Below are 14,418 nucleotides of genomic sequence, written 5' to 3'. Positions count from 1 at the left end.
AAGAGGCACTAAGTCACATGTCGGGGTGCCAAACCGGTGAAGGAGGCAGGTGGGCTCGCCAGCAGAGCCCATGCTCTGTGCTATCTCCCCTACCTCCCACCAGTTCCAACCGGCCTTCCCCTCAGACAGGAAAAGGCTTCCGATGGCTCCCTAATGAATTACCTGGGGGAGGGTGTGATTAGATTAAACGGAAAGCCTCTGCCATCCTTCAGCCTGATGCCTAGGCTACCTCCTTCCCAGCCTGCTCCTCCCCTTTCTCACCCCTTTGCAGGGATGAGGGGCGACTACAAGTCTTCTTGGCGGCGATGCTATTGCTAGGATGGCCACTGCCTGGCACATAAAAACACATCATGCCGCCTGCCCTTTTAAGACCAAATTTCCTGGCACCAAGGGGTGGGCATATGTCCTAATGGAACATAAAGGAAAGGGATGAAGGAGAGATGAGGAAGGTGGGACAAAGGAAGGGGAAACTGTGGCGGAAAGTAGCGAAGCAGTGTGCAGGGTTTAGTCCCGGGCTGGGGGTATGTGAAAAGCGAAGTCCTTTATCTTGGAATCTTGAGACAGATACCCAGAGGAGGGGGGTGAAACCCACACTCCAGCAGGACAGCACACCCTAGCGGTCTCACTAGGAAGTGCCGCCAGTGGAATCTTCCCTATCTTACTCCTTAGTCTGTGCAAACTGGACAGGGGAGAATGCCCTTCAGAGAAAAGATGCCCCCTCTTAACCACTGCTTAGCATCGCAGCCGTGGGCAGGAAGGCACCGTCTTTGGCAGCTCACATTCCTCCCTGAGAGCCTGGCTCTTGGGTAATGCTTCCACCGTTCAGGCAGCCTGGGACCAGCAGGACCTCTCCCAAAGGGCTCTCCCACGCCAGGCTTTACAGGAGAAACTTGTAGAGTCTGGCACCCCAGGAGATACCGGCCTTCCTGATACACAGCACCCTGTCTTCTTCCTGCCTGAGGTGCATTCATCCCTGAGTACCCAGTGGAGGTTACAGGACAACACTCATAGCCTATGGGTGAAGATTCAGATTCAGGGTTTCAGGGAAAGTGGGCACAGGGCCCACAGCATGCCATGCCTAGCACAGCAGCCAGTGGAGTCCTGGCCCCGAACCCTACCTGTGAATGACAAAGCCAAAGCATACTTCTTCCAGGAACGAGAACACAGTTCAGGGTCTTGGCTGTTCTGTCAAGCTCAAGAGCTAAATGAAGAAGACACTTTCTCCCCTAGAGACCCCATGTCCTGCCTTCCTAGCTCCAACTGGTCTGTGCTTCCCCCTCTAACAACAGAAAGAGAAAACACATACACTGTGGTGCAGCCAGATTCCCCCATCACCCCAAGCTGGAAGCTCAGCTCCTCCCTCCCCAGTGCTCCAATTGTTTTTCTATATTCCAGTGAGGCTACGATAGTCCCTTTAAAAAAAAAAAAAAAAAAGTGAAACAAGAAAGAAATTGTTTACTCCTGCGGCCAGGGCTCCCATTAGCGTAGGGCTGAAGTCTCTGGGCAGAAAGAGGGCTCTGCCTAGAGAGGGCCGAGGCCAGGGCCAGGGCGGGGAGACAACGGGCTCTTGGGTCTCCGGTTGGCCAATTTGCAGGACGCTCACTCCATCCTCCTCCGGCACTTCCCCTCTGGCCCATAGTCCCTCCTCTCCCACCTCTTACCTGTCCCGTGACCTTTGGGCAGGTGCGAGGAGGAGGGGCTACCCGCAAGCAGGGGGTTGGGGCGGGGGAGGGGAAGGTGCTAGGAAGGGAAGCCAGCTAAGGCTGGAGCTGCAGCAGCTGCTGACTCCGAGGAGCTGAAAAGGCAGAGGGTGACGGGGACCGAAATGGAAAACAGGAAAACACATGTGTGACTCTGGCCGGCAGCGGGGAGGGGCCAGGGGACGGGCTGGAGCTGGGACTGCCCGGTCAGACCCAGAGGACTTCGACGCCTGCTGGCCTCTAGGCACCTTCTCTACTCAATCTCAGCTCCTCCTCTTCCCCACCTCAGCCCCTGAACTTCCTCGTTGCCCTATGTTTACTGAGCACTTAAGTTCTCCCAGTGACTGGCAGTCCCCTCCTGGTGCCCTTAACCATTCCCCTGTTCCTGATTCCATGTCCTAGTCATCTCCCGCTCATATATGATCTATCCTTGGTCCTGCAGAGGGCATAGGATCCGTCATTAGGGCACCAGAACTCAGCCCCTATGTAAGGCAAGACACGCCAAGCAAGACTACTTGTGGGGGTACAGCCAAATGCCCGACTGCAAACGCACCCACTCACAGTTCAGGTCCCCAGTTGGTTCAAGGGGTGCACGTGTTGCCGGGTAAGAGCCAGCCCTGGCACCCTGAGCAAGCCAGTGAGTTGGCACCCCTTCAGACCCGGCTCATTTAAATATCTGTTAAATGTTTTACTTAGCAGGGGTGGAGGAATACCAATTTTGTTGGGATAAAAACGGTAAGCCTCATTCTTTCCATTCAGAATTAGAGCTTATTATATGAATTCATCACATGCAACTCTCTGAAGCAGTTTCTCGGTGGGCATATTAAACCATTTAAACTGTAGACAATAGCATAACGCTCTCTCAGGGAAGGGCACTTCACACTGGAGGGCACATTTGCAGAATTCCAGCTGTGACTGCTGCCTTTAGACAACGCTGGCTGGCCGGTCTCGGGGGGCCACACCCTGCAACTTCTGCCTGTACCTGCACGTTGCAAAATTATTCTGGAGACAAACAGTCCAGGTAAGCAGTCGTCAAGGATTCTGTCAGTGTATGGGAGCCAATTTACGGTTCACCAAAAGACCCAGACAGAAATCAGAGTTCATTGGCACCAAATGTCGGAATTACCCCAAGGATAATTTAGTGCCCTTTTCTACCCAGGCCGCTGCCCAGCTGGCCTGCCCCTTAATTCCAGACTGGGGTCAGGCCCAAGTTGCAAATGAGGGAAGTCCTAGGAAGACAGCCCTAGCGCTGCTTCTGATGGCACTGGCCCGTGCACTGTCACTCCACTCAAGCCACAGCGGCCTCCTTGCTGTTGCCACACAACAGACATGCTCCCCTCTCGGAGCTTTCGCAATTGCCCTTCCCTCTGCCTGCAACATTCAGCCCTCCCCCCCACCCCCCACCCCCACCCCCACCCTGTGATATCGGTCATCCCTTCGCTCACTCCATTCAGGTCTATGCTTAGACACCATACTACCAGAGGCCTTCCCTGAGGAGTCTGTGATGGAGCAACTTCCTCCCTCTGTCGGTCTTCACGCCTTCACCATGCTGGACTTTCTTCAAGGGCACGACCACCCCCAGAGTTCGTCTGTTTGTGGGCGCCTCCCTCACTAGAAGAAAGCACCACCGGGGCGTTCTTCACCCTGTATCCCCAGGGCAGAGCACATGTCGAGAATAATTGCTGGAAGAATACAGGAATGAATAAACAATGCTGTTCCTCCTAGACTGATTTCCCAGCAGCCTGGGCTCTGGGAACGTCCTTGAACTTGCCCTTCTGACCCACTTATATGCGTCTGTTGCTCTGGCTCCTAAACCAAGCAAGTCGTATCTGGAAGTATTTATTCCTTTTGACAGTAATGGGTTGAAGGAGTGGGAGGGTATCATTTTGTTTTACTGGGAGGCCTAGAATGGTTCGGATTGAACTTGTTTCATTAATGGGAAAACAAAAGGCCCCGCATCTAAACGCGCTTTCCCGGATCCGAAAAGCTCTCGGCCGCTTGGTCCCACGTCCAGGCTCAGGTGACCGGTCTGCGCACTGCGAGAGCAAGATGCGACGGCCGCTCAGCGACGACTAGGCAGAGGGAGGCGAGGCTCAGGTTCAGGAGAACGCAGGCGAGTTCAAGAGTGGAACCGCAAACCCCGTAGGGGACGCCCTCCCGCAGTTCTCCCCTCCCCCATGACCCTGGCCCCACACCCCTCCGCCCCCGTCCAGCCAGCAGGCCGACCTCACCTTTGCCCCTTTCTCCCACACTCCCCAGCCCCCAGCCCCGCCTCGCCTTCCCCTGCCGGCTCCCTTTAGTACCCTCTTTCCCTTGGCCCCTGGGTGTTCCGTATCCGCAGCCCCGAGACCTCGCCTTCCCAAACCCCGACCCAGCCGCCGCCCACCCTCAATGCTCCTCTTAAAAGCTTGGTCGCCCCCGACGTCCAGGTCTGGATACGGAGGCCAAACCGGGGTCTGCCTTGAGGGACCAGCAACCCACCCCACCCGGCGTCCCCTTCCCTTCCTTCCCCCTGGCCAAGCAGCCCCCGCCCCTCCCCGGGCTTCAGGAAGCGCTGGAGGAGGGGAGCGTGGTGGGTGAAGGGAAGGGCGCCAGGGTCCGAGAGCCGAGGTGGCCTGCAACCCGCTCCCCTGCCCTCTCTTTGCTCAGGCACAGCTGCACTACCCCTGGGACAGGGAAGGGTCTGCGGCTACCCTTGGGCGCGTCCTCCGCCCCAGGGACGCTCAGCTTCCTCTTCCCACCCTCCCAATCCTGCTCGCGCTGGCTGCCCGACGGGGGTCCGGCCAGAGCCCCAAACCCTGGCAACCCCGCCTCCGGCCCCGAGATGCAAAGCTGAAACTCCGGAGGGACTCTGGACTGCAAAGTGCCGTGGGGGAGGAGGAAGGGAGCGGCGCCCGCCGGGAGCCAGGGGAGGGGTCTCTCGGATGGGCGTCTCAACTCCCCGCCCCCTCGGAGAAGCTGTTGCATCAGCTTCGAGATCCCCAGTTAAAGGAAGTGGTCTCCACCAGGAGGGGAAGGTGTCGGGCAGTAGAGCTGCCGCCAGGAGGCAGCACTTAACCAAAAATATCCCGTTCTCGGGTGTCGGAGAGGCTGGAGTGCCCAAAGCATCTTTCATCTGAAGTCTTAGTGGCAGTGTGGACCCAACAACAAAGGGTGTTGCTGAGCTGATTCAAGGAAAGGGATCTGGAAACGCTTCACCATGTGTTAAGGCTAAAAGATGACTTGTAAATAATACGATTGTTTGTACACCTTTTGGACAGTCCAACTGTGGCATTTTTAAATTTTTTTTTTCAACGTTTTTATTTATTTTTGGGACAGAGAGAGACAGAGCATGAACGGGGGAGGGGCAGAGAGAGAGGGAGACACAGAATCGGAAACAGGCTCCAGGCTCTGAGCCATCAGCCCAGAGCCTGACGCGGGGCTCGAACTCACGGACCGCGAGATCGTGACCTGGCTGAAGTCGGATGCTTAACCGACTGCGCCACCCAGGCGCCCCACTGTGGCATTTTTAAAGCCAGCATTGCCACTCTGCAGAAATTCACCAAGAGCTACCCACCTTCAAGACCAGTCTGGTGTGGGGCGCCTGGGTGGTTCAATCAGTTAAGCGTCAGACTTTGGCTCCGGTCATGGCCTCACAGTTTGTGATTTCGAGCCCTGCATCAGGCTCTGTGACTTCTTTTTAAAAGACCACTCTGGTGAAATGACACACAGCTGAGAGATTTCCCAGCTGCAAGAAAAAAGAGTAGCCCAAGGTCATAATTTACCCATCTTGAAGCTGGATGATTTAACACAAAATTTAGCCCGAATTGATTTAGCAGCCATGGGGAAAGAAAAGGAATGTGTTACAATAAATTGTGTGTTAAGGAAATAATATGCAAAGCAACGTATTGTGTAGGGGTGGCCTTCAGTTGCCACATTTCTTGCATGGGTTGACAGTGATTGTTGTTGAGTGGTCCTAAAGAGGAAGATAATGAAGGAAGGTAAAATAAGATACTTCCCAAATAGTTTGCTCTTCAAACTTCAGTTTGGTCATAAGCGTGTAAAAAGGAGAACGAGTTACTAAATGAAATGGAATTGGTCACCCTGAGTCAGTTTCACTGATATTTTCTCCAACATCATCATTATTCATCTCGATGATAAAAAGCACCTAGCTTCCCAGGGGCACCTGGCTGGCTTAGTCAGTGACTCTTGATCTCGGGGTCCTGAGTTTGAGTCCCATGTTGGGCATAGAGATTACTTAATTCAAAAAAAAAATTGGGGGTACCTGGGTGTCTCAGTCAGTTAAATGTCCGACTTTGGCTCAGGTCATAATCTCGTGGGGTTCATGGGTTAGAGCCCCACATAGGACTCCGTGCTGACAACTCAGAGCCTGCTTGGGATTCTTTCTCTCCTTCTCTCGCTACCCTTCCCTTGCTCAAGCTCACAAACTCTCTCAAAATAAATAATCTAAAAAAAAATTTTTAGTTTAATAAAAATAAAAAGCATGTGGGGCACCTGGGTGGCTCAGTTGGTTAAGCATCGGACTTCTTCAGGTCATGATCTTGCAGTTCCTGGGTTCTAGCCTCACGACGGGCTCTGTGCTGACAGCTCAGAGCCTAGAGCCTGCTTCGGATTCTGCATCTCCTTCTCTCTCTGTCCCTCCCCCACTTGCACTGTGTGTGCGTCTCTCTCTCTCTCTCAAAAGTAAATAAACATTAAAAAAAATTTTTTAATAAATAAAATTAAAAGCACCTAATTTCTTAGAATAGTGTATTTGTACAAAAGCTACTGTGTACGGAACACACAGAAGGATATTTGAATAAACATACTGGACCAAAACATGAGTGGGTGGCAAAATACTAAAACCAAAATACAGGCTGTATTCCCTGAGAAGCAAGGAGTTTAAGAGAGGAAAGACATGAAGCTCAGATTCCTGATGCTTCCCATTGCTCTTAATTCCAGCCTATGCCAGATGAAGTCCAGAGGTTGAAGAACATCTAGTTTGGAATGACAAAGCCACTTTCCTGTGGTTCATGAGTCTAATGAAGTCATTAAGGAGAGCTGTCCAATTGCCAGACCCTTTCCCCTGCCACAGTGTTCTATGAGGTCCCTGAGAAGGCTGCTGATGTTAGCTGTCAGCACTAATGTTCTTTCTCTCTCTCTCTCTCAAAATCCTAAACCATATTTCCTGCTATTTACAACCCACGGGTTGTCCACAGCATACTAACCACGTCAAAAGCTGAACTCGTCTTCCTTCCAAAGACATTTCCCCTCCCACATTTCTCAGTTTTCCCAATTAAACTTCCCATCCTGTCCCCCAAAGTTCTCCAGCTCTGGCTCCTCCACTCCCATAGATATTCAAGTATTGCACGTGTTCATTTCTGCACACAGAATTTATATTGTTCACATCATTTGTTCACCTTCACGTGTGTGCCCTTTTTTATAATTTTGCAAATTCAGAGCACCTGGCTGGCTCAGTCAGTAGAGTGTGTGACTCTTAATGTCAGGGTTGTGAATTTGAGCCCCACGTTGGGGTAGAGATTACTTTAAAATAAAATCTTTAAGGGCGTCTGGGTGGCTCAGTCGGCTAAGCATCTGACTTCAGCTCAGGTCGTGATCTCGAGGGTTTTTTTCTGGAGGGGGGGGGTTGTTGTTGTTTTGTTGGGGGTTTCTTTGTTTTTGTTTTATTTCTAGGTTCTTGACTTTAAGCCCCGCAATCAGCTGCTCACTGAGGTCAGTGCAGAGCCTGCTTTGGATCCTCTGTTCCCCTGTTTTCTCTGCCCACGCCCCACTCAATACGTGTTCTACCTCTTTCTCAAAAATAAATAAACATTTGTAAATAAATAAATAAATAAATAAAATCTTTAAAATAATAATAATAATAATAACAATAACAATAATAATAATAATAATAATTTTGCAAACCGATGGTGTCCCCCAAGTGTGTGAGCTACTGAAAGAGAGGAATATTGCTGGTTCAACTATTTTGTATAGTGATGGTGGTAGCCAGCTTGTCATCTTTCCTGTCAATCTTGACTGTTGACACGAAGGTTGTTTTTCCAGCCCCTGGCTTCTACTATTTGATTTGCCAACTGGGAACTATGTAATGGGATTCCAGTGCTGTCTACCTCAGCTGTCTATTTCAGAAACAGCCAAAGGTATACGGAGCCAGGCTTGGGAAAGTGGCATTCAGTCACTATTGCAACTGTCAAACTATAAATCCACAGCCACGTTTTGATTCCATTTCCTGATCTCTGAAAACTACAAGCAATCTGTACGATTGCTTCCTGGACTGTCTTATCTACTTTACAGATGTATTATGAAAATCATGTGAAATCATTTATATACAAGTGTTTTGATAGGTGAAAATGAAGTGTATGAATGCAAGATGGTAATAGTTCCTTACTGTCTTATTGCCCTTGCCTAGTATTTTGGGATCCATTTGTTGGCTTATAGTCAAGGTTCTTTTGTTCCCATCCTTTTTTTGGTTCAGCCCTAGCTATACCACTCTTATTGTTATTGAAACAGCTGCTTTTACTTCTTAAACCAGGATCCACCCTTCCCCTCTTTCAAAGCACAGCTCAGAGCCACCTCCTGTGGAAAAACTTCCCAGTCTTGCAGAAGGAAATGATAAACTTCCAGATAGGCCATTGCACCACTCCCTCAGTTTCCCCCAGTCAGCACGCATTAAGTGTCTAGCCTAGCACACGGTAATGGGCACTTTTGTAGGAGCTTCATCATTTATAAAGCATCCGTACTTACTTCAGTATTTTAAGATGTGATATATTAAGGGTTTTTTTTTTTAATTTTTTTAATGTTTATTTATTTTTGAGAGAGAGACAGAGAGAGAGAGAGACAGAGCAAGAGCAGGGGAGGGGCAGAGAGAGAGAGAGGGAGACACAGAATCCAAAGCAGGCTCCAGGCTCTGAGCTGTCAGCCCAGAGCCAACGTGGGGCTCGAACTCATGAACCATGAGATCATGACTTGAGTCAAGTTGGACACTTAAGTTGTTTTTTTTTTTAAGGTTATTTAATTTTGGGAGGGGGGAGGGGGAGGGAGAGAGGGAATCCCAAGCAGGCTCTACACCATCAGCATGGAGTCCAACTCAGGGCTCATACTCAGGAACCATGAGATCATGAGCTGAGCCAAAACCAAGAGTCACACGCTCAACCAACTGAACCACCCAGGTGCCCCTAAGCTTTTTATGAAAAAATTAAGATAATTGAATTCCCCAAGACAAATAAATTATTCAAAAGAGGGAAGGAGCCACAGATCTGTGTTTTCTATGTACCAATACAGTAGTCCCACCTGATCCACAGGGGATACGTTCCAAGAACCCCAGTGGATACTTATAACCATGGTAGTTCCAAACCCTGTATATATTATGGGTTTTTTTTCCCATATAGACATACGTGTGATAAAGTTTAATTTAAAATCAGGCACAGTAAGAGATTAATAACAATAAAAATCATAACAATATATTGTAATAAAAGTTATGTGAATGTGCTCTCAAAATGTCTTATTGTACCATATTCATCTTTCTTTTGTAGGTGATAAGATAAAGTGAGGTGAAATATGGGCACTGTAACTTAGCGTTAGGCTACTATTGACCTCACAATTTGTCAGGAGTATCTGCTTCTATAGGGCAACTGAATGTGGATAACTGAAACTGCAGAAAGTGAAACCATGGTTAAGGGGGTACTTCTGTACCTGCCTTGTTGCTGCAAGGATTATATTAGACAATATGTGGTGGTAGCCCTTGTAAAACTGAAATCGGATCTTAGCTCCAAGACCTATTCCCCAAGAAAGCCTTCAGCTTTCTCCAGATCAACTTCCCATTATAGCTACAAATGGGTACTTGCCAACACTCATCTTGGAGGACTTCTGACTTCTGCTGCCTTCATTTTGACCTCAAACTTTTTTTTTTTTTAATTGTTTAATGTTTATTCGTTTTTGAGAGGGAGAGAGACAGAGCAGGAGCAGGAAAGGAGCAGAGAAGGAAACACAAAATTCAAAGCAAGCTCCAGGCTCTGAGCTGTCAGCACAGAGCCCAATGTAGACCTCAAATCCACGAGCTGGGAGATCATGACCTAAACTGAAGTCGGATGCCTAACCGACTGAGCCACCCAGGCGCCCCTTTGGTTGGGTTCTTTCCAGCCAGTCTCTTGGCTCAGGTGGAAGACCCTGAGGGCATAGCAACCTCTGAGGAGAATGAAACAACCCAAGCAATAAGCACTGTCCCGAGACACAAAACACCACCCATGATTGACTCTAAGCAAAACGCTGATAGATTTGACCTTCACTGCCCCCCTGCAGGTACTCGCCCACCTTTGCCCCTCATTTTCCTTGTATAAACCTGGAAGTATTTTCAGCGCTTTCAGACACTTGACCTCTGTCTTCCTGGTGTTGGTCTCACTGAACTAAATCCCTTTCTGGTTTCACCACTGTCTGTCTGCCTTTGGATTTTTGTCAGTGGCAAGTGGCCAGAACCTGATCTGTTTGGGATCCCCAGAACCAGGTGCTCTTGCATCCCTGTGCACCTGCTAGAATCTCAACGGTACTGTTACAGTAATGTGGGTGATCATCATTGTCTTCTCTCGCTAGACTGGGGACGCTATCAGAATAGTGATGACGTCTGTTTTGCAGAATCCCCAGCACTTAGTACAATGCTTGCCACATAAGCTCTTCAATTGTGTTGAATAAATAAGGACGGAGACCCAAATTTTCCGATTCATTCTAGATTTGACACCTAGGCTGAGGAAAAACATGTTACAGTGATGCAGAAGACAGAATAAGGGAACTTCTCTAAGATAATGGCATAAATTTCAAAGGACTAGACACCGCTGCGCAGAGATCGCTGGAGCAGCTCAGAACGATTCAGTCTAGGACACGACTTCCACTGAGAATGTAACCAGTACTGACGATTCATACGCAGACCAACCACTGTCGCCTAAATACTAGGGCCGCAGTTTTGTCCCTCTCTTCCGTACAATGGCCCAAGATGGCGGGGCCCGTGATTGAAAACCAGATTCAAGATGGCGGCTTCCGACTTCCCATGCGGCGTAGCGCGTGACACCGGGGCCACGCCCACTTCCGGCTCCGCGGCTTCAGCATGGCTGCTTTAGGTACCCTGCTTTTGAGTAAGTGGGTGTGGAGTCGGTGGGCTCAGGGGCCCGCGGGGGCAGGGCTAGGACCCCTGAGTTGAGTGCACGGCCTCTCTCCCAACTCTGCCCTGTTCTCCCAGCAGGTGTCCGGAAGCTGCACAGTAGCGTGGCGGCTCGGGCGGGCAGTCAGTGGCGACTCCAGTGAGTTACTGGTTTAAGGGGGTCCTGGGGTGCCAGAAGGTGGGCTGAATCCTCACCGAATGTTTTTCTCCACCCAGGCAGGGCCTGGCTGCTAACCCCTCTGGCTACGGGCCCCTTACGGAGCTCCCAGACTGGTCTTACGCGGGTGAGCGCTGATCTGACAGTTAACTGTCCCTAAGAGAGTTTCGCCGAGATGGAACGTCCCTGGACTGAGGGTGGGAGGGAGAAGGGGGTTAAGGCGGGGATGTGTGTGAGTGAACATAGTATTGAACTTTATATTTGGAGTTGGGGAGAAGCAGCCTGGTTACTTTGTATTTTAAATTATGCCTATAGAAAGTGCAGCTAGACAGGATCTTGTGGGGTGAGAAGATAATTCTAACTTGGGGCGCCCCGGGGGAGGGAGTGACAAGATCTTTACGTTTCTCAGGGGCGACGATTTTTAAAAAGGTAGAAAGACCCACCATTCTACCTGGTGAGTACATTGTTGAGAATTTGGTACCAGATGCAGGGAGAACTCTTTGAAAGGCTGCCTAAATGAACATCTCAGAAGAGAGGGGTAGAAGGGTGAGGACTGAGGATGGCGGGCTCCCTTCAGAAAAATTTCTTCCCTTGAAAAAAAAGGAAGGAAGGAAGGAAAAGGAAAGGAAGAAGGAAAAAACAGATATTAGACCTAGAAGGGAGGGATGTTAGAAAAGTTGAAGCCATTCCCCATTCCCTATATGGGACTCCAGTTACAGGTGGGAAAACTGAGGCCTCAGAGTTCCCGTGATCAAACAGCTAGGTAATAGCAAAGCTAGGACTAGAACTGAGCGGGAGCCAGGCACCGTTCAACAGCACAGAGACCTGAATACTAATACCCTATTGGATTCTATAGAAGTGTGATCCTGAAGAGGATGGTGAAGGTTTTTCTGTTCGTTATTTACTGTAGGAAGCCTAGCACCTCCCAGAAGTAGTATGGAATATTGGAAAGACTCTGGAATTGAGTCTTAATTCAGGTTTCTTTACTTGCTAACTTGTAGTCTTGGATTACTTAATTGTATCTCTCAGTTTCCACAAAACTTTTGGGCAGACTTTTCACTGTTTGCTTCTTACTCTGTAGAAAGTAAGTGTCCTTTTTCTTCAGCTCCATTATTAACTACTTCAGGTCAGATATTGCATCTTTTCACCAAGTCAGCAGATATTTATAGAATTTTGATTATGTGGTTGTGTGCCTACCCTGCACTACAGTGAAATCTAGGGATGCAATCCATGAAAGTCTGGCTGGGAAAACGGCATGAGATCTTTAAAAATGAATAATAGTTCAGTGCTCTACCCCTTTCCAAGAGGATCTGAAGTGCCACATAAGGCCAAAACAAAACACAACAACAACAAACAAACAAAAAAAGCAATAGTACAATAAATGTCCCAAGGCAAATAGATGAATAATAAATAACCAATATGCACTTTTTTCAGAAAGAGATTTGACAGAGTTGAAAAGGTTAGAGAATGGTTTCTGGGACAGATAGGGCTTGGGGGGGGGGGGGGCTAAGGATGAGAACTGGGCTGAAAGGAAAGGAAAAGAAGGTATTTCATTATGGAGTGAGATGGGATTCAGCAAAGATTCATGGAGAGTGGAACGGTGATCAGATTGCTTGAGTGGGGGGTTTCTAAAGCTAAAATGAGATTCAGCACTTCAAAGGACCTTGAATTCCAGGACAATGAGGGGTAAGTGAAATCGAGTAGGAGTGTGCCTCAGAGCTTATTCTTGGCATATCTTACCCTTGACACTGAGGGATGGGTTTTGGAGAACTAAGCCATCACAGGTGTGAAAGTGGAAGAAAGGAACTAGAGACTGGTTCTTCCCTTGTCCCTGTCACAGTGCCTTCACAAGGTGCTGTCAGCCATCTCTAATACTTGTCTTTTTTTCTGCAGATGGCCGCCCTGCGCCTCCAATGAAAGGCCAGCTTCGAAGAAAAGCCCAAAGGGAGAAGTTTGCAGTGAGTGGCTAGAGCCCAAGCCAGGGCAACCTGTGTGTACTTGGAGGGAAAAAACTTTACATTTTAATTTGTCTTGAACTGTACTGACACATAAGCTAACTCGTACCCCCATACCGAGGTTTTAACAGCTCAAGGTTTTTACAGTGCTTTGAGGAGGGGGGAATGGAGTGAGCGCTCCGAGGGTGGGAACCAGTGGTAGACCTTCTGCTACACATTCTCCTTCCTCCTACTTCCCAACCCAGGACCTGGTCCCCCTCCCCACTCAACAGTGTCATTTTCCAGCTGAAACTTCTGCCTTTGATCTGTGAGTGAAAGGATATATGTGCAGAGCCCAAGCCCCAGATGTTATCCACCCTGTTTTCCTGTCTGTTTCAGAGACGAGTTGTACTGCTGTCACAGGAAATGGATGCTGGCTTACAGGCATGGCAGCTCAGGCAGCAGAAGTTGCAGGAAGAAGAAGGGAAACAGAAAAACGCTCTTAAACCCAAAGGGGCTCTACTGCAGAACCCACTACCAAGTCAATAAAAAGCAATACCTGTCTCCCTTTCCCAGCCTCTCTCTGGCTTTCTTCTCTATCACCTATATGCCTCATCCTGGTCAGAAGAGAGCCTTCACGTTCCCCATCTGTCTTCCCGGCACAAGAGCTTGGACACCAGAAAGAACAGCCTGTAAGATCACTGCCTGGAAGAGTTGGCTTAGTGCCCTCATCACTGGCTCTGTTCCAATTCAGTGGAACCTCGCTCTGGGATGCTTCCCTCCTTCACGAGCCATAGGACTGGCCCAACTATGAACAGTAGCTGCTCTGCGAACTGCTACGAAAAAGGGGCAGCAGTTTTCCTGGTGTTAGCTAGGCACTCAAGCCTTTAACAGCCCATACACAGCTCAGGCTGTGTGCAGTTACTCATTTAATAAATGTTTTGATAAAAAAGGCTTTCCGGCTGAGGTCCATTTCTTGGCAAGCAACTGGTGTCAGTTTTCCTAAGCTTCAGATACATGGCCCAAGAGGATACCCCCACTGGGAACACTGACATGGGAAGAACCAGACTTGGGCGTCGCATGTTCTGCTAAAGAGTTGGATTCTGAGGTTTCTTTGGTTCTGGCAAAATTCCAGAGGTTGGTTAGAAAGAGGCCTGTACCTCCCAACTGCACTTTGTGTAGGGGGAGCCCTGGAGGTAGGTGCTCAGCCCCCAAACAGTCACCATGCATAGGTATCTAATACCCATCATATATCTCCCACAAACCTGTTAGCTGTCCGGGACCCAGGGAAAGCTTTCATTTAATTGATCACGGATTCTGGGGGAAAAGGACCTTTGCTCCAGTTACAATACAGAGCACTGGGCTTTTCTTCTGTTATCCTGCCACAAACTTGTGATAGTTCCTGGATCTCTAGAATTTCTGGAGCTTCCTACCTGACCTAATTTCTGTCCAGCCTCCTTTATTCCTTGCTTTCTTTCCCTC

The 14,418-nt window shown here is 49.1% G+C and overlaps 2 protein-coding genes and 1 long non-coding RNA gene across 11 annotated transcripts in view; 1 reads left to right on the top strand and 2 right to left on the bottom strand.

Annotated features, from left to right (window-relative positions):
- SLC7A7 (solute carrier family 7 member 7) overlaps positions 1 to 2,989 on the bottom strand; it is a 34,034-nt gene extending 31,045 nt beyond the window's left edge. Inside the window, exon 1 of the mRNA XM_025918570.2 lies at positions 1,662 to 2,989. The gene's annotated coding sequence lies outside the window, so the exon portion shown is untranslated. The remainder of the gene's footprint in view (positions 1 to 1,661) is intronic.
- Positions 2,990 to 3,136: 147 nt separating this feature from the next.
- LOC147580073 (uncharacterized) overlaps positions 3,137 to 14,418 on the bottom strand; it is a 37,180-nt gene continuing 25,898 nt past the window's right edge. For both annotated transcript variants that reach the window (XR_015252508.1, XR_015252507.1), the window contains exons 3-4: positions 5,257 to 5,427; positions 3,137 to 3,382 (exon numbers count right to left, since the gene is read on the bottom strand). This is a non-coding gene — a long non-coding RNA (uncharacterized LOC147580073). The remainder of the gene's footprint in view (positions 3,383 to 5,256; positions 5,428 to 14,418) is intronic.
- MRPL52 (mitochondrial ribosomal protein L52) lies at positions 10,490 to 13,891 on the top strand. Of its 8 annotated transcripts, none has more exons than XM_025919058.2 (5): positions 10,727 to 10,819; positions 10,924 to 10,984; positions 11,062 to 11,129; positions 12,896 to 12,960; positions 13,336 to 13,891. In XM_025919058.2, exons 1-5 carry the CDS (start codon positions 10,792 to 10,794, stop codon positions 13,483 to 13,485), a joined length of 372 nt encoding a protein of 123 aa, XP_025774843.1. In that variant the 5' UTR covers positions 10,727 to 10,791; the 3' UTR covers positions 13,486 to 13,891. The 8 variants fall into 8 exon arrangements, with proteins under 8 accessions (XP_025774846.1, XP_025774843.1, XP_025774845.1 ...); XM_025919060.2 differs by having other exon boundaries at positions 10,733 to 10,819; positions 10,927 to 10,984; positions 12,896 to 12,967; XM_025919059.2 differs by having other exon boundaries at positions 10,742 to 10,819; positions 10,927 to 10,984.

This window comes from Puma concolor, chromosome B3, assembly GCF_028749965.1.
Source record: "Puma concolor isolate L17-30 chromosome B3, mPumCon1.1.hap2, whole genome shotgun sequence".
Taxonomy (NCBI): Eukaryota; Metazoa; Chordata; class Mammalia; order Carnivora; family Felidae; genus Puma; species Puma concolor.
This window is presented reverse-complemented; position numbering and strand designations above follow the sequence as displayed.